The following is a 25376-nucleotide window of genomic DNA, read 5'->3' on the forward strand; positions in this document are numbered from 1 at the left end:
TCTTACCTGTCTCACAATCTGATTGGGACACTTTATTAGAATCTGCATTGGCCACCAATCATCATCAGCCATACGATCCAAAAACCACTGCAGAAGATACATACTTTGTTAGTTTTGTTCCAAACTTGCTCTAGTCCAATCTTCTTTTTGCATGATATTAAAGTCTGAAGAGAAATTGATGTTACTATTATTAAAGAATAAGTAAGAATTAATCCAAGGGAAATCTAAATGTCTTCCGTGCATGACAAGAAAGGAATAAAGATCAATAGCAGTAAAAAGATCAATAGCAGTAAACATCAATATAAATTTATATCCAGTATCTTCTTATCCCTGGGTTCTGGAAAGACACACTTATCCTGAAAAGTGATGTCAACAGAATAAAAAATGATGCTTACAATGAAGCATAAGTTGAAGAATCTTATAGAACAGGGATAGGCTTAAACAAGAATGTAGTTCCTGAGTTAGTTCTCTTTTGCATTTTAAAATGTGGAAAAGCCTTACTATCTCCAGAGTTAGAAAATGTATAAAAATAACAGAGAATGACTCATTCAAAGTTACGAGTCAGCAAATAATACAGCTGAGTATTCCGACTCCACAAATTTTCTTTTATGCACAAGGAAAGACAGCTTAAGGAATCCAAGTTGTTGTTCTTTTTATTTTAATTGTAATTGAATATTTTTTATTATATTAAACATCTTCACTCATTTTAAGCATCTTAGGACTATACCATACTAACAAAATTATCATCAATGTTATGTAATAATTTAACAACCTAGAAGAAATTTGTAGAATGAATTTTATTCATTTGTACTGAATAAGGTCTAACACAGGTTACAGTATGTACTGAGGTGTCTATAGATTCAAATTATCACAGAAAGTCTATCACAAACTTTCTTTCAGTATCTCAAAACTGTTATCGCCAATACCACAGTGAATTCTTTGTCTATGGTTTCTCAGTCCCTCTCCGCCATGTCCCAGACTCCCTTCAGGCAGCATCCTGAAAATTTTTATGTAAAAGACATTCCTCCATTTTTATCTCCTCCTTCTAGGAGCTTTCAGGCTTTCTAGACATTGGGTACAAGATTCTCAGCTTCACAAGCAAGGCACTGTATAAATTTTTTTTTCAGCAAAGTCTAAAATTAGCTGGTTTTACTCCCCTTCTAAGATTCTTCATTGCACCACAGCCTTTAACCTCACTGCCTTCCTCCCTTGGATTCAGCTCCAGTCCCTGCCATTCCAGTCCCTAAACATTAGTCTGTCTTCCCGTTTCTCTTGGGTGATTTCATCTAAACACCTCTTAATTACACAAATCCAAATGTAATACTCAAAGAGGTTGTTACACTGCATGTCTTCTATGCTAGTGACAAAATTATCTTAGCCTGTGGTCTCACCATAGGGTTCTGAAAAGAAAAGTCAAGTCATTCCCCAGAATCTGCAGTATTCAGAGGATGAATTTCATCTCACAGTGCACAAATATGCCAAATACAGTAGTTCATAGTCCAAAATATTCCAGGGATACGAACCTCCAGGAAAGTTAAACAATATATAGAAAGTTGGTTTGTACTTTGCTGAGTTCCTAAGTCACTTACTTCACAAGCTGCCTGACTGTTATTAAACTGTTTAGTTAACAGTTCAATCCACTGAAGCATTGTAGGCTGTAAAAAGAAATACAGAAAAACCACTATAACTTAAAATAATAAATTGCAACTTAATCTTTAAACATTTCTAAATGGTCAGTTAGAACACTGAATTTTAAGAATACAGTTACAAATACTAAACACTTCATGAACTAGTAATATGTTGCACCTACACAAAAATTACAGTACATACGTTGAAAATAACACAATTTGGACTAATTGCCCCATTACAGATTATTACATATTCTTACTAGTCCCAGACAATCTAGAATTGACACTATAGATAAGGAAGAATTAAAATCTGACTGACAATAAGAATGTTTCAGATAGAACAGATCTTGCTTGCTGTCCATGTTAGTATCCAGAACTTAAAAATTGATGAGCAAAACTGCTGCTTAGCAGCAATCACTCCCCTCTACATCAGGCTTTAACAAAATCATCCAAGATTTTCAAATTAAAAAACCCACAAGATCCGTTGTTCCTGATGCCATTGCTGAGGCTAAAACCAGGACTTGCATTTTTTTTCCATTGTGCAGTGTTTACTATAATTTTGTTAAATTACACTCTTTAAACATTAACTTTGTATCATCTATGGTACTTAATTCATCTCCAAATCACACTTCTAAAATAAAGTGCAGACATACATTTCACTATATTCATGCAGTTACTGAATGAGAATTTACAAGTAAATAGAATACCTTTTCCTTTGAATGAATAAATGTCTCTAGTACAAAGGAAGTGCTTAACTGGAAAAAAAAATATTGTACCATTAATTATAGAATGCCTGAATTAAAATGTAAACAAGGTAAAATTTAAAATAAGCATGATATATTTTTGAGGTACTTACCTTTGCTGTCATCAAGGAAACCGCTTTTGGATCTGGTAGTGTGTTTGGGATGCTACTACACAACTGCCACATAAACCTAGAGTCAGTAATTTTATTTGTTAATTAAAATAAATAATGATAATCTGCAAGAAGAAAAGAAGTATTAATATTACATTTTTCAAGAAAAACTTACCCAAAATATGTATGTTCAAAAATGTTCTTGTCTTGAAGAAACTGCATGTTATCATGCCATATCCACTGAAGAAAAAATGCTAACATCAGATACAAGAAAGCAGTTTATTTCACTACATAAGCATAATTTCATGAATATTTAAACGCTTGCCATGGCTAAGAAAACAGATTTATTTCCTTAAGAAATATTATTTCTGGAACCATTTTCTTTATTTTAAAGGATTTGCTCAAAGTTGTTTTATTCATACTACAGTGGATATTAGTTTTGCCTGCCATATGACTGCAGAACAGAGCTCAGAATGAACCTCCTCCTCCTTCTGTGATCTCATTTTTTAAAACTAAATTACTCAAATTTTTAGGCTGAAACTTTGACAAATTGTTCAACATGTTAAAAAAGAATTACAGTTTAGTGTAGTAACTTAAAGAGCAAAAAAACCCTCTCTACACTCAATTAGACTCTCCAGCAATCTAGCTGGGTATGTCTAAAGGTTGGAGCTCTGACCCAAAAGCCTCACGAGCTCTGTGAACTTATGATAAATTGTTAAAGAGTAAGATTTGACTCTCCATCATTAACCACGAAAGCATTTCATGCCAGGTGCCCCTGTTCCTCTCTCCAAAATCACGTTTTAAACCAAATCTGTTTGTAGCATTTTTCACATAACAATAGCTTAGAAGTTTAAAAATAATAATAGATTTTGTCAGAGTTAAGACTGAGAAGACTAAAGTGAACAATCTTGATTTGCTGGCTAGGGATGAAGAATCTTTTTAAATTAAGAACCTAACATGTGACAGATGATAAAGCAATACTTCTGGCCAGAGGGAGCAGGGAAACTGGCTTTTTCAGGTGATGAAAAGGTAGAAATATGTCTTACAAATCCTATACTGAAGATATATCCAGTAACAGTGAGATCCCTAGTGAAATATTCTGCTCATGTGTGCTACCTTTTCCAATTCCTCAGACCATATGTGGCTTAAATAGTATCTTTATATAAATATCCAGGTATCCTAAGAGCAGACAGCCATCATCATGGAGGAGAACAGGGAGATGTAGCTGTTACTGGGTTTTGTTTCATCTACCCCCTGTACTAACACCTGGGCTACTCCATGACTATAGGGAGGAAGGGATTCTTCTCTTACTGATGCTCCCCATCATAAACACAAATAGTCACAATCCTACAGTGCTTTCCCTTAAAATTTCACAACTCACTACCAAACATGAACACAAACATCTTGAATGGTTCTCTTATTCTGTCCCCCACTCAAAGCAATAAGTTGCTGAGGAAATCAAAGATGAAAAGGATGGTGGTTAATGAAAATACTTCTTGTCATATATTGCAACTGTTCAGAAAATATTGAGCAGCACTCAAAACAGCTAGGCAAACAGTGCTCTACCATTTTTTTACAATTAGAAAGCAGAATGATTCAGATATCCGAATTAAAAGATACAGGACAGAATGAGAAAACATCTAAAATTTACATACAGTGGAAATCTTAATTTACTTCCTATCATGTAATGTTCTCCCAAGGAAGACAGCTAAATGAAAGGATTGTCATCTTACTGATTTAAATTCTATTTGTTTTCCTATTTTTATTCAGACTCCCTATTTGTTTAGGACTTCCTGCAGTATTTTAAAATTGGTGTTAAAACAAATCAACTTGTACCTCCAGCAATTCTGATGAAACATCAAATTTGTAGTCTTTGCCATTTTCCTCCTCTGGTTCCATCCGTTTATAAAACAGCATGTAAGCACTGTGTGTCTAAGAAAAAAACATCTGTATAATTTTTGCTTTGAGAGATAAATCATGAAAGTAGAAAAATAATCATGTAACAGGTGTTTGGAAGAGAAATACCTTTTCAAAGGAGAAGTCCATAAATTTATCAGTAACAGAATCATAAGTTTTTGTCTGTCAAAAAGAAAGTAAAACCATTAATTACAAGCTTTTTTTAATAGCCTGGTTATTGACAGTTTGAGATAAATGTGCAAGCAAACTATTTCAGGACATTTACAGATAGGCTGCTAATTTATTTCTTGCTCAAAGTAGTCCTCTAACCTTTTTTCTTCTACAGTGGCCTATTCTGATTTTTCACAATTGCTATGCGATATTGTGACCCTATCTCATGCAATTTCCTGTCTTGTCCATCTCATTGGCACCTCTTCTTTTTAGGTACATAAAGGTATTTTATCCATTTGGCAAACAAAATATTTTTTGGCTTAATTTCTGCATATTCCTTTTATCAGACAAGAGGATTTTTCTTGTTCACAGGACTGTTTTAGTAAGGCATCGCATTATTAATAATGTGTTTCATATAATGATTTATAATGATAAAAATGATTAAAAATGATCGTGTCAAGAATAGGCTGAGTCTCATTAAACAGTTATTTGTATTACTACTGTGAAAAATATTAAAGTTTCTGTCAAAGGGTGGTGGGCTGACCCAAAGACAAAGGTGATGCTGTATTAAAAAACCTTGCACTACTGAAAGCAAACAAACCTCAACTTAAGAGATTTTATCTCCTTACAATAAAAGGAACAAGCAAAACTATTTAAACCTGTAGATCCATTAGCTTGAAAATCACTAAGAGCTCAAACTTTCCTGCTGAAAAACAGGGTAAGCTGTACACAGATCTGACAGGTTTTTAGTTCAGTACTGTCACCAATGAAAAAGGACCTGACTGTAAGAGGTTCACAGCCCAGGATCTGGAAATTACTGACACAGGGCACAGACTAAGATCAAAAAGCCCTGTTTTTCCACAACAGGCATAAGCCTGAAGTAGTTCAAGTCAACAGTTTGAGCAAAGCAGCCATCCAAGTGAAGGATTCCTAAAGTAGTTGCATACTCTGTTTTTAACAACTAATAAATAATATGATGATAGAAAAACATATATAGTGAAGAAATACCTCTTTAGAGAAAGACTTCACTAATTAATTTTGATTCATTTGTAATACCTACACTGTACTCCTGACGCCAGTCTTTTACAACCACATAAAAATACTTGGATTCATATTCATAAATTGAATAATATGATAGTTGGTACAGGAAAAATTAAGACCCTTCTTGTTTCTCATCCTAACTTTTGTTCTACAGCAAGTGTAGAAAAATGAGAGCGCCTGCATCAGCAGCTTGCAAGCAGTCTCACTCGGCCAAGTCTTCTGTCTCCCAGAGGAGGGGGAGACCCTTTGAAAAGATCAATGGTGGAAGAGCAGCTACCTACATGAACATAAGATAAAGTATCACCTGCACAACAAAGATGTCAAAGATTTAATAAAATGCAGCTAACTCTTTTATATACATTCACAACAGATGGCAGACCAAAGGTGAACACTATGGAATCCCTCATGAAAGTCTTCAGAAAAGATATTGTAATGGTTGAACGTGACAAAAATAAAAGTCATAACTTACAGTCATTTCTCCACCAAAACACTCTGAAGCAAGCTGGGCAGAATCAAACGGTTTTACTTCAGCATCATTGAAGAGATACCTGTAAAACAGTACACTTGTGAAACAACTGCAATTTGTCTCTAAGGGCAAATAAAGCATAACAAGCACTTAGAATTGTTCTTCCAATGTAAGTATTCCCCTTACTTTCTAATGTCATTTGAATCACAGCAAATTAACAGCTGATCCCAAAGTGACTTTCTTTCAGTAAGATCAGGAAGTCAGCATTTCAACAGTTCTTAGGTTTTCTTTTTATCAGAAGACACACTATTTTCCTCATTTTTCCAGCTTGACTCTGGTGCAGATAGGGTTTTAACGCAGCCAAGAAGATTTGCCTTTTCCTTTTCAAACTGAGTGAAATGGAAATCAAAACTTAAAAGAGGAGAATCATTCCAGGGAACAGTAGAACTCAAACTGGAAGGAGGCAGAGGACATGGTACACTGTTATGGATTCCCTCTGGAGCAGAGACTGGGTCATGCAATTCAAGCTACCTATTCCAGAGATCGAGCTAACTATTCTAGAGAACAGGAAGAGAGAAAATCTTGTTTCCTGTTCCACCATCTCAGCTGGGAATCTGAGATATGATATCCAGAAATGACAGGCAGAGTGTTCCTTGCTTTCCCATGTGACGTAGCAAGACTCTCCTCCTTTCCAGGCCCATCTCTCATCCCTTTCCCAGGCTACTTCTCTCAACTTTTTCCTCCTCTTCACAACCATGATAAGCCCAATATATGCAGAAGTTTCCAAATTAGAAGTGGGATGTCATAGTTTAAAAAAAAAAAAAAAAATTAAAAAATAGCATTTATTCATATCTCTCTCTCTCTCTCTCTCTCCCCTATGTCTGAGAATATCCTGCCTCTTCTTTTAATCTTTGAAAAGAAAGGATAGAAAAATAAATGTCAAATATTCCTGTAAATTGCATCTAAGAGGAGCTGGCCAATAGGAAAGTATCACCAGCTAGATAAACTTAGAAAACAAATGTAAAAACAATTCCCTGTATGAAAAGCACAGTAAAAAAAAGATGTAGATAACCTAGGTATTGTAACATCAATTTCTGCCACACAGGATGCAAGAAGTTTAAAGTGAAGAACAATTCAAATTGTTGTTTCACTGAAAATGAACAAAAAGGACCTAACTCCACAATTATTAATATAGCTGTATGCTCAAAGGTAACAATCAGATTTTATTAAAGACAATATATTAAATCTTACTGTTCTGAAATAAAGTAAAATATAGTCATTGACAGTCCTGTGAAGAAACAAGCATTGGCTGTAATGTGGGGTAAGAGGACATTCTCCTGCTACTCCTGTGTCCAAGGCACTGCACAAATATTACAGCTACAGCACACAGATTTCTATGCTAATACATTAATATACTTACACCTATCAAATTCCAACACCACCTATTTCCTATATAACTGTGTCTGACAAAGTCAACAAGTTTTATTTATTTTTAAATAAGAAATTATAAAACGTTGTTTTGCATAACTCACCATTTGTTGTTTTTGTAAGCGTGGGGATTGACTATATCTCTGATAAAACTGTAGTAATGCCCACCATCTGCTGTTCCTGTATGAACCGTTACGCCTATCAGATCATACTCGTAGCTTTCAGTTTCTTTCAAATATTCACCATCTTCCTTAAAACCTGAAATAATTTCATACAGTAAGTTATTTTGTAAACACCTGAACTTCAACACTAGTATGTCTTATGTACACATTTCCTGTATGTGCCCTTAATTTTTTTTCTTTTCAGCACTGCACAACGATGACAGCCAGATACTCCCTACTTGGAAAAAGCGTGAAACAGTTACAGCTGTTTTTTGCCAAACATCACTACTGAAAAGATCAGGACTAACAACTAAATTATTGTAAGTTAGCACATCTTATTTATGACAGAAGTTAGTCATTTACTAAGTTCAAGTATTACTCTGTAAAAGCTAATAGGCCAGCAACAAACTCTCTGAAACTATTTGTAATTTCTCTCATACTTTAAAAATAAATTTAAGAATAATTCAAATTGAATGAATATGAAATATGAAAAAATACGAAAGAGAAAACTGGCCAGTTCTGTCACATTTAATATAAGGTGTGATTTTGGGACTATAGGTTGATTAAAACTATGTTGGATTTTATTTGCTTAAAAAGGAAAATCACTAATAGTTTGTTTATGTTATGTATACAGAAAGTGGTATAGATGAAAGAGAAGAAGTTTGCTGAATTCATTTTATGAGGCATACCTTCTTTTCTGTCATTTTTTCCCATGAGGAAATCTTCAGTGTAAGGTGTCATATCCAAACGTAAAGGAAATGAAAAATGTGTATTGACTTTCTCCTTCATCATGGTTACCATATTAAACGTATATCTCATTGTGTTGAAGCTTAAGATACGAGGTAGTTTCTTAAAACATGCCCTGAAGGATTAGAAATAATCATGATTTGCAAAAGTTTAATAGGTAGAATTGTATTTTCACAAATATTTTAAACACAATTCTTTCAAACAAAAAACTGGAAATCTGTTGCTAAATCACATAAATATAAAATTTAGCTATCATAATGCCCCAGAACAGGGCAGTCTACCCGGCAGCAGGAAGGTCAGATTTAGCCTGTTGAACAATTCTGTTTAGCCTATCATCGTGCCTTGGAAGAAACATCAAATTTACTCATATGGCATGAATGACAGATTTCTAAAATGGTATCATAAAACGATTCACAAACAAATTTAACAGTGCAAACCACCTCATTAGAAGGAGTTACTATCTTGTAACTGACAATACAGAACATATCTTGTATTAAATCTCATAAACTTCACAATAACGATTTTAAAGTAGGTCACTTTCACCCATGTCATTTTAACAACTACAAAAACAACTACAAGTTTTTTCATCTCTAAAAAATAAATCTGTTAGCTGCCATATAAAGACAATAAAAAACTTTTATTTGGTTTTCTCTTTATTAGCAGACTTCTAAAAATATGATAACATTTTTAAAACTACCAATTTTAATTAAGAAATTCAGATTATGAAACCTAAGCAATTAACCTGCATAATGAATAATGCAAGTACTGAACAACCCCTGATAGAATCTGGTCTTTTAAAAACAGGTTATAAAGATACTAATTTTTACAAATTCCTTTTTATTTACATTAAAAAAAGGTCATAAACATTTTACTGTCTAGGCAATCTTTGGCTAAGACACCTTACGTTCCTTGTTTTGGAAATCTGATTTCTTACTTATGTGCCCATTTGCACAGAGACCACCTCCTAGGCATACATAATAGCATACTGAATGAAACCACAGTCCTGTTTCACCTAAAGGATTAGTCATATTCCAGCAGTAATTTCATTAATTTACTAGAAAGAAACATTAGGAATGTTTATTTCTTCTTAATCACACCTTTTTTCAGCCCGCACTTTCTTCCCACAATGAGAACATGTGTACATGTTGTCACCTTCCAAGGTATCTTTAATAGTTACTTCATCAAGAGATTCCTACATATAATAAACAAAAAGAAAAAAAAGAAGGAGCTCACATTTAACTTAGATATCTGTATCTTGTGCTTGCATGGCCTGCTTTACAAACCCCTTTCTTCAATCTTACGATGTTTAATTAACATTTTTGTAACATGATAGTAATGGTGATCAAAGGCACCAAAAAGTTTGCAAGAAAAGCATGCTCCTGAACTAAAAGTTTTGACAGGAAAAACAGTTCCTAACCCAAACACGAAATTAAGGAACCAATTCAGAAAAACAGTTCCAAGCTGTCCCAAAAACTTAAAGTACTTTCAATTTAAATTCCAAGTTTAGAAAACTTGAAAATCTAAAATTATGCTGATGTAAATTTTAAATTAACTTTATGTGTATATGTGAAATCTTTTTATATTTACACTTCTCATATAAAAAATGACCAAGGTGTTTTTAAAACACAAAAGTAGAGATTACTGACTGTAACACAATCTTTAGCCAGTGCTAAATGGTACTGGCTAATAGTGTGTTGCATTGAAATGAGGAAACAATTCAACTAAATTACCTAGTAATATCAACCCAGAAATACACCAAAACTAGAGCACAGATACAGAAAACATCAACATATTCAAGAGGGTATGGTACAGTCTTTTATACCGGACTGCACCCATTTATAATTGTGCTCTATGCTATACATCTCAGCATGGCATTACTTACATAAATATTCTTCATATCTGCCACCTGGCATCTTACTGTATAGAACTCTTCAGCAGTCTGACTTACATGCTCACAGTCCTAAATAACAACAAAGAGAAATGCAACAAAATAACTGTTTTGAGAAGTTTAAAAAAACCCTCTTTTAAAGGTAAGGACAGGGAAAGAATACTTACCAAAGAAACGACATTGTTTGTGATAACACCTCCAAACAAACTTTTCACTGTATTTTTCTGCGAATGAATTAATAAATTCTGTCAAGGAAATTTGAGCAAATCCATAAATTTTCAAGCTGCCTTTTGCTCCCCCTTATTAACTCACCAGTTCCGGAGACATTTCTTCTATTTTTGTTATTAGGTCAGTGAAGAATTCTGTCATATCTTTCTGCTCTCCAGTGTTCAGTGGCTGCTTATCCATGGTGTAGGTTTTACAGAAAGGCCTTGGATTGTATGCCTTGCACTCACTTTCCTTTATGTAAAAAACACCAAGCAAACCAAATCAACACACATCCTTGTCTTCTGAGTTACACAGACATCATAGTGAACATACATATATGAATGTCTGCTTAAAAAAGGACATACCTTTACATACAATATCTCCATATGTGTTAGGCAACAAAATAGTTTGTGTGCCTAAATGCTTCTGATGAAACGTAAATCAGTTTTTAACTGATTATCATGATGATATTATTAAAAATAATTTGTAAAATATTATTCATTAATATTCAGTAAACACTTAATAAAAGGAATCATTAAAGTAAAAGAACTTGGCTGAAGATGGGACACATCCAGTTTCAGCATATCTGTTCAGATACAAAATACTAGTATGAGGAGCATCAGCCTGTATTTATGTATTTCTGGGCTCCACTGACTTAAACCCTGACAAATGCTTAACTCTCATTCGGACTTCTCTACAGTATATATCTTTATCATCTAGTTCTTGACTGTGTGTGTACAGTCAGAGAAAAAAATCTGCAGTACAAAGCAATTCTTGAGAATACATCCCCCATTCCACTGCCCTGCACACTGGGAATGCAGAACTTATTTCTGGCAGAAGGAACTTTGCCCTTGTAAACAATTATATACATACTGTTTTCTTTTATGGATGTGTGGCAAGACAGTGTTTCCTGTAAATATTAACTTTTTTAAAACAAAGTATTTCTTCAAAGTTTTAATAATGGTAAATATTCATATATTATTTTATGCTTATATACATACCTAGATTTTTTTTTTCTATGCTTCATGGCAGGTACTACATGCCCAAATTCCTTTCCTCTACTTGTCTTCAAAGTGGTTATGAATTTCTTTCACAAAAGCCAGTGCCAAGAACAAAACCACTCAGCTCTCCTCAGTTTTCTTTCTTCATTATTTCACTATTTCAGAAATGCTTCACTATTTTAACAACAGTTCACACCTGGGAACTGCCTCAATTTTGTTACTCAGGCTCTGGAATTTCAAAGTTCTTTTGTAATGCTTTATTTCAACAGATTAACTTTTGTTTAACACTGGAGCAAAGAAAATGCAATGAACAGAAATAATATATTTTCTCACCAGGGAAACTGGGGCAAACAAATTGTTCCATGATTAAATGAAGACTCAAGCTCAGAACCCTTTACCTCAAGGTCCATGTGAAGCAAGATGAAAGACAATGGTGTTGGACAGACACTCATGGCAGAGCGTTTGTTAAAAAGAAAAAATAATTTATTGGGATCTTGGCATGGTGCTTACAAATAGAATTAAAACACGCTAAAGCGTCAATCAGTTGGCGCTTGGTGGTGATGGGAGTCTGTTGCTAGGGTCCTTGCAGTGGTTACCTTCAGTTAGACCTGGAGAGACTCCTCAAAATCAACATTTTGCTAAATTCTTGTAATCCAGCTGGTAAGAGTTCTATATGACCTCCCCAGCATCTGCGTAATTCATTACTATTGAGTCACCTTAACTACATACACAGTACTTCTTAAATATCTTAAATCCATACAAAAGACTGTCCTGTGCAGTCATTTCTACAGGAACAGTTTTTATTGATCATTTACAAAAATTGACTTGGAAACTGGACTAGACACAGCAGAGGCAAAAGCAGAACTGTCCCAGATTGCTACCTGGAGGGGTCCTGTGACAATCAGTCAAACATTTAACTGGGAAGGAAGGTACAGTCAATTACCCAGTTTTAAACTGGTCTTGTCTCAAGTCATTCTGTTACTGCATCCAAGGAGATGCCCGGCCAGGTAGCTCCTGGACCACTCAGAGATTTAGCAATGTAAGGGCACAGGGTGTCTGTAACAGGGCACAGCCCCAATACAGCTATGCCACAACTGTACCTAAAAAGCAGACTACTTGATTTTCATACTTGTAACTCACTCGTAACTGAAGTCCCATAGCTATGGTAAACATCCTGTGCTCACCTGAGCATTAATGGCCTGGAGATAAAAGGTTTAAATAAACGAAGGATACTCAGGCTGTGGCACCTGAGCCTGACGTTCCCATCTATTCACTTCACAAACACTTTTTTTTAAGAACACAGTATACAATCACTAATGTTTGAGAGCTGGTGCTTGCTCATTATAGTTGGGGGCCAGTATTAAACCCTATCTTAGATTAGGATTTACACTGCCTCTGCATGAAAACTATTATGCCAATGTTTGCTTAACTGATTTGCTGACTAACAGTTTTAGAGTGGGTAAAATCTATTTCAGTTACAACACTCATTTACAAAACTGAGGTACAACAGACTTAAGCTGCCAATAATTTACATATAGAATGGTAATGATATTTTTGCTGCTTCTTTTCCGAAAATGAGATACTTGACAAAAATATTCTCTTTTGCACGTACCATTAAGTATGTAAACATTTTCTGGAGTTCTAGTAGAGTAGTCTTGTGTTTCATATCTTCTGAATACTGAAAGGAATTAGTAAAAGAATATTTTATCTTTTTGCTTTTAACTTTTCAAAAACAGCCCTTAAAAAGATCAAACAATCATCTTTTTAAACAACCACTTCATTATAGACAATTAATAAAAATGATTGTGTACAAGAAGATATAGTATCCTATTTTACACTTCTATATAGAGCACTACCTACACATTCTTTGGCATGTCAACATTAACCCTAAGTCAAAAAATAACTATTTTATAAAAATTTACTGCAGAAAGGAGCAGAAAAAAATTTACTGCAGAAATAAATCTGGTTGATAGCAACAGAAATATGAGTTGGACAACATGTTTTATTCCAATATCACCTTAAGAATCTACTGCATTAAAATATATTTTTAAAATCTCTTCACTTTAGACATCAGCAAAAGAATCCAACTGAACAAAAAGCAAACTAGCTCTTGAAGAAATATTCTTTATCAAGATATGTCTTATAAATCTGTACTTTATCAGCATTCGCACTGATTCTGATTTTAAACTTCTATCAAAACCCGCAAAAGGAACATAAAACCCTAGAGTGAACCTTTGCAGTGAAGATTGCTTGTCTGGCTTCTGGTATCATGTACAGCTGCTGAATAGTGGATGCCAAGTAACATGTTGCTCCAAGATTAGTTAGACCCACAAATCTACATTCAGCACGAACATCATCATGTGGCCAGTAATCCCACTTGTAAGGTGCATGAGAAGCTGTAAAAAATACGAATCACATGCAGAAAAAGAGTAAATTCAAAGTACAATTTCCAAAAACATAAATACAAATAAAAGCTTTATGCTTAAATTAATAAAATGCATCCTATTTATGCATTCTATATTAACAGACTGCTGATTGTGGCCGGGATAGAGTTAATTTTCTTCACAGTAGCTAGTATGGGGCTATGGTTTGGATTTGTGCTGGAAACAAGTGTTGTTAACTGGGTAATGTTTTCAGTATTTCCAGAGTCAAGGTCTTTTCTGCTCTTCACCCCACCACACTAGCGAGTAAGCTGGGAGAGCACAAGATGTTGGGAAAGGACATGGCTGGGACAAGTGACCCCAGCTGACCCAAGGGATAGCCCAGACCATACAACATGATGCTCAGTATAAAAAGCTGAGGGAAGAAGAGGGTGGGGGGATGTTCAGAGTGATGGAGTCTGTCTGCCCAAGTACCCATTACGTGTGAGGGAGCCCTGCTTTCCCGGAGATGGCTGAACCCTGCCTGCCTATAGGAAGTGAGAATGAATTCCTTGGTTTGCCTCACTTGCGTGCACAGCTTTTGCTTTACCCATTAAACTGTTCTTATCTCAACCCACGAGTTTTCTCACTTTGACTCTGCTGCTTCCCTCCCCATCCCACCTGTAAGGAGAGTGAGCCAGTGGTTGTGTGGGGAGCAGTTGCTGAACGGGGTTAAACCGTGACACAGACATACCTGGTCTTTAAGAAAATGCACTATAGGCACATCAAGAAAATCACTTTTCTTGTGAAAGTGAGTCTTTCTAGATGCCACTCTGTTTTGTTCTGCAAGTGATTTGCTGTGCTCTCCAAAGCATTACTGGTGGTTGTTCTAGTGGTAGAATTACATAGAGTAATGATCTTCCAGCCTATACCTTTAAGCTAAAGTTTGGTAAAACCACATAATGTTTTCACCAACAAGGGCATCCATAAATTCTAAACGTTGGCTGCTATGCATCTTTTATACATAAGAAAGGTTTTTTTATAATACGAGCCAACCATAGCTCTCTCAACACTTGTACTGCCTAGACCAATGAGAACATACTTTTACCTGATAACATACAACACTTACAAGCTCCCAAATGTACACATCATTCCCTTAGCACAAAAATTACCTATAATATCTATCACCCATTCCCATGCACCCCTATGTCATATCGAAAGAAAGCAAAGTGGAGTCTCTGCACCCAGAGACTCAAGTTTGGGAGGCTTCCCTTCACCTAACAAAACACAGATTTAGTATCAGAGATAACCACAACTGAAGAGAGATCTTTATTTTCAGGAGAGAAAAGATGGTTTCAGAATGACATCTATTACAAAGGATGTCAGGCTAGGAAAAGATCTTTTTGACCAGTACAAAAGATGGATAGATGCTTCTCAGAGATAAGACACAAAAGTACAGTGAAATAAAAGTGGTTGGCTATGTAAGAGCTTGAATAAACTTGGGAACAGTTTTTATAGGAAGAGAAGGAATGTTTTTTACTGTACTTCAAAGCCATATATACCAAAGAAATCTGCAAGAAAAACGGGTAAGCAAGAAGTGAATTACCTAGAGAATCAAACTGAAAAGACATTTTCCTTTTCTCTCAGTTTTTTATTCCTCTGTATTTCATACCAGATGTAGCAATCTATTTCTTACACAGCATGGCACTAGACAAGTTAAGCAAGCCTGACAGACTTTTCTTAATAAGCTCTGTTCTGACATGGCTGCCAAGAAATCGGAAGAATGGGGAAGGTTCTCACCTGCCAGTCAAGAAGATGGTAACCAGACTAGACAAACCATTTGTAAGAGATTAGTACTGCTTCTAGACATTGACAGGCTTCTCTTCTTAGCATCCCACGCAGGAGAATGGAATGGGGAATTAATAATTTGAGCTGCAGAGGCAACTAGATGACACAAGCACTAAATTACAGAGGAATTAATCCAGCATCCAAAGAAATTCACTGCAGCCTACCTTCCTTGGTATGCAAGAAATTTAACACAAAACCTTTGCTATTCATCCTCAAGAATATCATTCTCCAGAAAGGTCCTACAAATATTTCAGCACCCCTGTTGAAGAATATTTTCAGATACATACAAAAAAGTAGTCTGGGTTTATTTTACAATCCACAAAAACTACATGGGTTCAGCATTCAGATATTAAATCCTTAATTATTTTTCAAAGATTAAAGGCACATTAAGGATTCTTCTCAATTCACACTACCCGCTATAAATTCAGGGAACTATCTGGCATCCCCTCAACAGATCCTCACATCTTCAGAGACCAGACCCAAAAGAGGTTCTGTTGCACAATAAATAATTGTTGTAATCTTCATTTTGGCATTGGCATCAAAACAGCTATTAGCCTCGCAGCTTCAAGTAGGGAAGGAAGGAAGAAGTTCTAATTTTCCTGCTTCAACAAATCCCAGTGGCATGACCTCACGTTACCTGGTTACATTGGGCTAATCAGCAAGTTGAAACAAAGCTCTCCTCCACGTTTAACCTCCTAAAGAAAGTAATTAGCATGGCAGAACACCACAAAATTGCCTCCCTTAACTGAAAGCCTTAAATTGCAACATCTTAATTCACCCCTTCTGATGTAAGGACTAAGAATCTATCACTCTGCTTAGAGCACATCAAGTTGTAATTTACAAAGAAATCTGATGATTTCTTCATACTTCATGAGAATAGTTGGGAGTATATTCCTCATACTTCAATATGACAAAAGCCTTTCAGAAATTTGACAAGAATTTTCTCAGGAAGATCCTGGTTTTAAGTGACTGTCTTATTTTCCTAATAAAAGCTTTCCTTGTGGATCTGAACTAGAAAAGTAAATCTGAGCCTTATTTATGTCTATCTTCTTTAATCCTCACTGCCATTAGAGAAATCAGCCTTTTCTCAGGAACAGATGGGAAAATTTGTAACCAAACTTGCAATATTCACATTCTACTTTAAGCAAAATAAAATGGACTTTTTCCTCTTTAAATGACCAGGCATTTCTTTATACTCCACCTTCTGATCACATTTCTGCTCCAAACATTAACAACAGACACTATCTTAAACTTCCAGGAAAGCAAAGCAGCTTGTCTTGTTTCCCTCCTTTGAACCAAATGATTTTATTTGTCTTGGGTCTTTAAAGAAAGGAAAACTCCTAAACACTGCAAGAAATTTTATGAACAGAGGGTATTGAAATACCCTTTTCAGTAAGATCAGAGTCTGTATTAATTGTTAGCCCTTTCTGTGACATCAGCTACTTCACAGTTCATTTTCTATGGTAACACTTGCTGAAAATGGGTGAAGGCATCCCTAGGTCTTGAATTAAAAACACTGTAACTGTGAAGTAAGAAAAAGCACCCAAATCATTCTCTTCCATCCATCAATGAAGGGAGCTACATTAGTGGAAACTTTAAAGGAAAACACTGCTGCAGTTAAAACTTTACTATAACTACTTCACATCATACTAGTGTAAGTCTGAAGAGCAGTATACAGGTGTATGTTTTAACATGACTGTCAGAATAGGGTCTTAGTAACATAATTTTTAATTAGAACCCTAATTATGGGGGGTTTTGTCCCAAGGAAAACGTTCTCAATGTCCTTTAATAAGATGGGTTTCTTTTGAAAATTTTACTTTATTTTGCTGCATTAAATTGAAGCCATCTCTTAGGAGCATCCTAGCTTCAACCAGCTGGAGTGGAAGAAACAGTGGTAGAATTGCACAGACAGCAAAGGCCAACAACTGTAAAAGCAGCAGGATCAAAAATTTCTCCAGTGAACCACAAAACTAAAATATTAAAACCAAAGACAGGATGAAAATCTGTAATACTTTCCTTAATGTTTCTCCTAAGAAGAATGGAGAGACAGGTCTAAGACCAAGATTTTTAAAGACTAGTAAGATTACGGAGATAAGCAAAGGGGAAAACTCCAGTTTTAAGAATCTTGGATCACATCAATGGAATTACAAAACTTTAAACAAATGAGGTATCGGACATCCTGTGTCAGTTGCACATCAGAAACAAGCAAAGGCACTCTGCCAGTTGTAATAAAGTTAATATTCATGAAACAGAAATATACTGAATATGGAGCAGGAACACAGACCAGATGGCTCAGGAGAACTCAGGAAGAAAGAATCTAGAGAAGAGTATCTGGAATAAACTAACAACAGTGGTAAAGGTTACAGGAAATTTCAGCACCTAGGAATTAGTGGGATTTGGAGTGAGAAAAATACTATGTGTAAAAAATGAATGAATGCACCTGTAGAGATACAAACAACTTCAACAGCAGAAGGTGTACTCACAGAAAACCGAAATACCTTGTATTTTCAAAAAGTATCTTCTTCATAATATTTCCCCTGAACATATTAAGACTTTGGAGGCTTCTTAGAAGGCCACAGGCTTATAAGTACAGAACACGGAACAATATTAGGATCAGATTTCTCTTTTCCTTCCTGAATTGTAAGGCACTAAATCAATTCCATAGATTATAATAAATTACATATCCTCAGGTTACAGGAATTTAAACAGGTCATGTGAAAGGAAATCTATCAAGCTAAAAATGCATAATGAGAATTTGCAAATCAAAGACAAAATATTAACTAACTTCAAATTTTGATAATTTGCATATTATGTATAGGAATTGTTTTCAAAAGACAGGAAGCATGAAAGCCAAGAGGCATAACAAAATTGTATTAGCACTGTATGTAGATATTTGGGTACAGACTGAAGTCAACTGCAAAGATATTAGGGACCTGGAAACATGACAGTGCTGTTAACATCTACAGTACTGGCATAAACATACCATGTTTCTTCATGTTATAAAAGAAAAAACAGAAATTAAAATGCAGCACCAGCCAATGAAACATGTAAAATCCTTTCTAACAATGTTATCTACATGTTGGTGTCATTTAACAGAACCCCATACTTTAAATAACCCATATTTGATAACAGATGATCTGAAAATCATACATGGGATTAAATCCACTCATTTGATAGGTGCACAAAAGATGCCCACACCTGCTCTGTGGCACTACCATAACGGATGGTGGATAAGTAGTAGAGCTACAAAGTGGACTTTTAAGAGCAGTGTTAGTGGCAACCATGTCTTATTCCACTACTGCTTTTGGAAAGTGGGACTAATCAGTTTAAGTCTAAAAATATTCTACCTGTCACCTTTGCATTTCCCTGTTTCTCCTATGCATTCTTAACAGATCATTATTTTTAGAAAGTCATTAAATGCCGAAACTTCTCATGTATTTCAGGAGGAAATGGAAACTCCACGATTGCAGTACTGTTCACAATGGTTGCTAGCTATCCCCATCATAAACAGAGAGTCTTCAGAAAAGAGTTCATAATACAATTACACTCTATTTTCTTTACTGAGCTCGATAAATCCAACAATTCAAAACAAACCCAAAATGAACAGAAAATGCAAACGGACTAATTTTCCACAAAATACTCAAAAAGGTTCTTACACTGCATATGTTGTGCCATAACCCAGTTGTGGAGCAGTCTGTAGTTTTCTACGGACCCCTTTACCATTTCTACCAATAAGTCATAAGCAGCAGCCCTTGAAGAATGTGACTTGCATTTCGGCTGTTGTCTATCTTTCAAGCTTGGCAGCAAGAACAGAAGGTTAAAGATGTCTCTCAGAAACTCCTGCAAAACAGTTCAATCAGCATATTTAGCAGTTTGAACACATTTGTAAAAGACAAGTCATGTATTAACAATCTTCTAGAAACTTCTACAAATTTTCCAGATCTCTATTATTTACAGAACTTTCTAACTTGTATGCAAATTCTGAATTATGAATACTTTATTCTACATAAAGTGGCCTTTAACCATACTATAGCCTAAAGAGAAACATTTCCAATGAAAAAGAATGACAAATGATGCTTGATTCATGATTGATAATTTGACAAACCACACACATGTATTTTTAGTAACTTTAAGGCTAGTTTTTCCTAGTGAAAGACAGCATATAACCTTAATCACTCTACTTGTTTAAGTTTTATGAATCACTAATTAATTTTAAAACATACAACATACACATGGTACATAATTTAGTGCAAGTGCATTTTTTGTATTGTTTTGTGTTTGGAATATTAACTGAACGATAAAAGGCACAAAGCATAGGTGTACCAAGTCAGGCTGGCTTTGGATGATAAATACATATTACACGCTCTTATTTATCTTTACCATCTCAGATACACTAAAAAAAGATAACTCTGTCTATATTTCAGCACCTTCTCTCTATGTAGCCAATTTAATTCAGTAAAATTGAACCAAAAGTAAAATATTAGAAGGATAACAAAAAAAATAATAAATCTATATAGGTCTGTAAGAACAGGTCATACTCTTCCACAACTATAGCACCTTCAAACAAGTGCGGAATGGTGAAACGGCTTTCCTTCATCTTTCAGCTACAAAGCAAACCTTACTAATTAGTCATTTAAGTGGTGTAAGGAGAGACCACAAAAGAAGAAAATTGAGCAGAATTTATAAAGCAGTATTTCAACAAATTTCCTTAAACAACCAGCAATTCACATGCATACTTTATGTCTGGGGCTGATGACATGATCCATAGCCTACACTTCACTGCTTCTGTAACATTGTCTGCAATCTTAACAAACTGTATTTGATCATTAAATCATATTAGTAGTGCATCATTTTAGTTGCCTACGTAATCAGACAATAAATCCTCTACCTCTGCAGAATTTTGATTGCTTTTTTTCCCCCAAAGATACCTTGAATTTTTCTGAGGGACAGAAAACTTTCCCCCTCGTAGAGCAGAGACTACCAATCCAGCTATCACACTTCATTCTACAATTTCTACAAGGTAATTAAAATAAAGTTCTTCCTGAATTTCCCCATTCAGGTATATTTAAGAAGCCTTTTAATGTTAAAAGGCAGGCTCTGCTGTAATATCTAAATGATTTCTGAATATTTTTTAAAATGGTCTTCTGCAGAGTGCACAGCAAAATCACCATAAAAAGCCTTGTTTCAAAGTGCAGGGAAATTCCTATAGTCTTCATATAAAATCTTACAACCAGGGTTTGTAGCCAAATAGTTTAGAGAGGTCTTCTCCTGGCCAATATAGTTAAACAAAGTTCTTCCAGATTTCTCCACACTTTGGAGAAAGAAAATGCATAAAATTAAAGAGATACCTAGTTTCTTGGTAGTTAGTCTGTATCAGGAGTGCTTGTGGGGGAAAGTCTTGGTTCCTTCTCATTCCTAACCATACCTGTTCAGATGTACATGATTACAGCTCATCAGCAGACCAGCTACATCTGCTAAGGGGAGTTTTAGATTGTGCTCAGCTGCTTTCTAGTGCTGTGCTGCAGCCTTTTTCAAAGAGGCATTTTGACATACCAGTCACCTTAAGGTGTCCCAGACTAGAAAAGCATTAACTTTAGAGATCTGAATCTATCTTTTTCTGATTAACATTCTGTCTTGTATATTTGTGCTGACTGAATTCTGACACACTGGAGCAGGGAAGACAAAGAACATTACAGATGATTTTGCTGAGGCTAAATGTAAAACCCCAATCTTGTTAAAAATATATCTCTTTACCATCAAAGTGGCCTTAAGATATACCTTTCTAGTGAACATCTGCTAGCCAGCATACGTTAAAAATGTATTTTTGTACACTTAGTGTAGACTAAGGTAGGCAGTGATTATCTATCAAAGATGGTAGACCTTTAAAGTTTGACAATATGTGTTGAATAGTAATTTTGTTTACTTAGTAAGAGAAGGAACCTATAGGGAAGAAAAGGCACAGCCGAGCCTCAGAATCCTCTGAGCAAGCCTAAACTATCTTCAGGATATTTTTTTCACCAACCTTTCCTCAGAGGGAAGCATGTGCTTTCACAATCCTGTTCTATTACACTGAATACAATACAAAACTCTTCACCAATATACTTTATAATGTGCATTGGTAAGTGCTCTTAATTGTACATAGAATTTAAAAAATATGACTAGATCACGACTTCATCTCAGAAAATGTGCTAAGTCCCTGTCTCTCAGAAAAGCCAAAGTCTTTTTGAGAAGTTTGTTGTGGATACTATTCTGTTCACATTCATCCTTTTTTCAAATCAGACTTCTGTCCTCCCTGTGATATTCTACACACATGCAATGTACTTGAGGATTCTGTATAGTATTACTCCTCCATACTTAAGCTTCCCCTTTGTTTCCTTATTATGCTTTTCATATAGCCAAGCTACATAAATCTGATGTTTGCATACCTCTTCTGTTCTAATTTTTACATCATCCCCCACACTGCACTCTTGTGAATCGAATTCTTGCTCTAATTTAATCTGCAAGCTCTCCATACTTAAAATACACTTATTCCAGGAGAATTCTATAGTAATAGTATTTTAAAATGCTCTCAGCAATGTAACTTTATGTTAAGCGGTGCACAGGATGGACACTATTAAAACTTTTGGACAATAAAATTACCTTCAGGGGCATTTTACAATAAGAGACAAAGTAAACAGACAGGATATGTACAACATATACAAGGTCCATTTCCTGGTGAAACCTTGCTAAAGATCCAATCATAAGCTCAGCAGTCTATAGAACATCCATTTAAGTCAGCTTTCACACCACAAATTTTAGTTGTTTTTTTTTTTTTTTTAGCTAACGTGGCCCCAAAACAGAAAATTTTTAGCAACTTCCCCTGCCAAGCCACTCTCCCATCTTCCAAGCACAGGTGGAATGTAATGTTCTTGTAACAGGTGTCTGCCACAGTGTAGATGTAGAGTTTGAAAGCTACTTTTAGATCACCAGTGTCCCAGGATATGACCAAAAAGCAGCTTTTGTTAATTACTTAAACCAGTTAATGCTGATCAATACTACAAATATTTTCAGTTAATAGATGAGAATAAATAAAATTTCCAGGATGTAAGAACTCTATCCCAAAAATAAATAGAGTTAGAAAGGGAAGGGACTTATCTGCTACTTTTTAATAAAGGGAAAGCTATGTGTGTTTTTATACATCATCCTAAAGCTAGAAATAGGATATATTCTCATATATTGAGCCCTGCAATCAAAATGGTGGAAAAAAGATGAAATAAAGAACGCACAGAAAATTATACTATTTTGATCTCTTCATGATCTTCCAGTGTTCTTTTCCTACCTGGCCTTCACGAGAAAATTTAAAGGGTGGTTTGTGCTTAATAACACTTGTGGCAAGACGAAGTAGTCCTGTAAGTCCATCATCTTCTATATTACCATCTTGATGGTCAAGGATTTCTCTGCTATATATACACAGATATACGAAAGATGTGTTAAAACTCTGTTTCACTAACAATAAACATAATGCAACTTAAAAGTGATATTACTGGTAGCAAACCTTACCTCCGAATACAGTCAGCAAGATGTCTTGCTAGTGCATCTAAATCAAGCAGTGTCGTCTGATTAAAAATAAAGAAAATGGAATATAAATGGAAAATAATTATGTACTTCATGAATTACAATTTATAAGCCTAGTCTGAAACTATGCTTATGCTTTTGGATCAACTTTTGTTATCACACACAGAAAAACAGGGACAATTAAAACTCATCTTTCAAACATGCTCACAGCAATATTTTAATACATTTCTATAAATGTGATGAAACTGCTTTTTTGAAATCAACGCTGTACAAGTTAAATGAAATAGCATTTATTCTTTCAGTTCCAGACCCACAAATACACTATCTCTACCATACTGGAGAAAATGCAAAAATTTTAAAAGAGAAGTGCTTAATTGTTACTTCTCACAAGAACACATAGTTTCTTGTCAGAAGGCTGCAAAGTCCCAATAGCATTTCTTGCTTGAGCAACATGCAGTAAGCAGAACTGTAGCCTAGCTGTAAGATTCAATTAATAAAACAGAAATGGAAAGGAACTGAGCAGAGGAATGGGGTGGGGGGAGCAAAATTTTTGCCTCTACTAGGAACATCCAGAGTCGGAGGAGGACTTTTCCATTCTGGAGAAACTAGAATTAAGGCTTTATTTTCCTTCCCTTTCCAGACTCCTGCCACAGCACTGAGAATGAACTAGACAGATTTATGTAGGGCCATCTGCCAGCACAAGCAGCGGTAGACTTTGCGCAAAAGGCAACTTTAGCCCTTTAGAGATGTTTCCTAAGTTGTAAGTTTTCTAACCTGTGCTAAGTGGCTGTCAACTGAATTTTCTTCCTCTTTCAGCTTTAGTCAAATACTTGATTATCTCCTCCTTAGACCACAATGAAATTATCAATAGTGAATCTCACAGATAACTACAGTATTCCCGATGTCTGTTATACAAAGATGGTGAACTTTGGTGAAGGTATTATATCCATCCCCCTTTCCTGACTCTACAGGTTCCTTTGGCCAAGGGAATCTAAATACACATCAGAGAGCAGGGAAAGTTGGGAGATGGGAGAGATCCAAGAGCAGTTCTGTATCTTAAGTAAGAATGTCTTACACTGAAGTAAAAAATGTCCGAATACCCAAATTTTAAAAAGCAAACAGGCGTGTGAATGCAAAGCAAAACCTACCTGACTTGCATCTTTGACATGTATGTTATCAATCAGTTTGCACAGCAGCCAAAAGTATTCCTTACAACCTGGTCGCAGCACAGTTTCTTCTTCATAATCCTCTATCTGTGAAAAGAAATTGTTTTTATTATGAAGTACTTTGGACAAAATAACTGTGTATTAAAAAAAAAGTAAACATAGTCACTGTTACAAGAATATTACTTTCTTCAGGACCTTATTTAAGATAAGCCAAGAACAATGTATTTTACAATGGTAACAGCATGTGTTCTGTTTTTCTTCTGCAATATTTATTACTTTTCTTGAAACATTGTAAGAACTGCCAGACCATTGAAAAAAAGTTTGGAGTGGTATTGACTTCATCTTACCACTGCAAATCACAAAAAAGTTCAGTGTTAGACTAGACAAAACATGAGAATCTTTGGCTGAATTCAACAGTAGTTAGAGTAACTCTAATTTTAAACTTTTCTGGCAAACACAGAATCTTCTGTAAATTGTTTTAACTATTTTTAATGTCAACAGAGTTTAAAATGAAAGCAGACTGAATGAACGACTCTTACTTGAAATCAAATGCCACACAGAGTGAGAAGAATAACTACCTGACAGATCCCAAATCCAGGTTCACACTTCACTGCCATACAAGTCCACACAAGTGGTCTCCTTCAGATCTAGCTACATCAGCTGAACTCAGCACAGTCTCCCCTGCTGCGCATTGCTAGGTCTACAATCCCAAACGGGCTTTAGGCAAAATCACCCAGCTTAGTTCAAGCCATCTCTATTAACCTGTGCACATTAACAGTGAGAACTCCTGAAGTAGCTCTGACCACATCCACAGAATCTCTTCTATTTATTAGAGCTGTGAGGACAGTAATACTCCAACAGAAAACCAGCAGCAATTGACCGGGGAACAGTAATGTTCAGTCACAACAACAGAGGGTACCTATTTATTTGTAAAACAATGTACTGATTTATCTAGGTACTC

General features: G+C 35.3%; 1 protein-coding gene across 1 annotated transcript in view; it reads right to left on the reverse strand.

Annotated features, from left to right (window-relative positions):
• The window catches only part of USP34 (ubiquitin specific peptidase 34), a 123066-nt gene that overhangs the window by 26062 nt on the left and 71628 nt on the right, over window positions 1-25376 (reverse strand). The window contains exons 39-58 of the mRNA XM_026844686.1: window positions 24398-24502; window positions 23235-23290; window positions 23014-23134; window positions 19352-19535; window positions 13720-13883; window positions 13100-13165; window positions 10592-10738; window positions 10447-10503; window positions 10274-10351; window positions 9489-9583; window positions 8334-8506; window positions 7588-7741; window positions 6059-6137; window positions 4507-4560; window positions 4318-4413; window positions 2657-2721; window positions 2485-2560; window positions 2336-2383; window positions 1590-1655; window positions 7-87 (exon numbers count right to left, since the gene is read on the reverse strand). Coding sequence (XP_026700487.1) covers window positions 7-87; window positions 1590-1655; window positions 2336-2383; window positions 2485-2560; window positions 2657-2721; window positions 4318-4413; window positions 4507-4560; window positions 6059-6137; window positions 7588-7741; window positions 8334-8506; window positions 9489-9583; window positions 10274-10351; window positions 10447-10503; window positions 10592-10738; window positions 13100-13165; window positions 13720-13883; window positions 19352-19535; window positions 23014-23134; window positions 23235-23290; window positions 24398-24502 — 1965 coding nt within the window. The remainder of the gene's footprint in view (window positions 1-6; window positions 88-1589; window positions 1656-2335; window positions 2384-2484; window positions 2561-2656; window positions 2722-4317; window positions 4414-4506; window positions 4561-6058; window positions 6138-7587; window positions 7742-8333; window positions 8507-9488; window positions 9584-10273; window positions 10352-10446; window positions 10504-10591; window positions 10739-13099; window positions 13166-13719; window positions 13884-19351; window positions 19536-23013; window positions 23135-23234; window positions 23291-24397; window positions 24503-25376) is intronic.

The sequence above is a fragment of the Athene cunicularia genome, assembly GCF_003259725.1.
Source record: "Athene cunicularia isolate RWA chromosome 3 unlocalized genomic scaffold, athCun1 chr3_part1, whole genome shotgun sequence".
Classification (NCBI taxonomy): domain Eukaryota; kingdom Metazoa; phylum Chordata; class Aves; order Strigiformes; family Strigidae; genus Athene; species Athene cunicularia.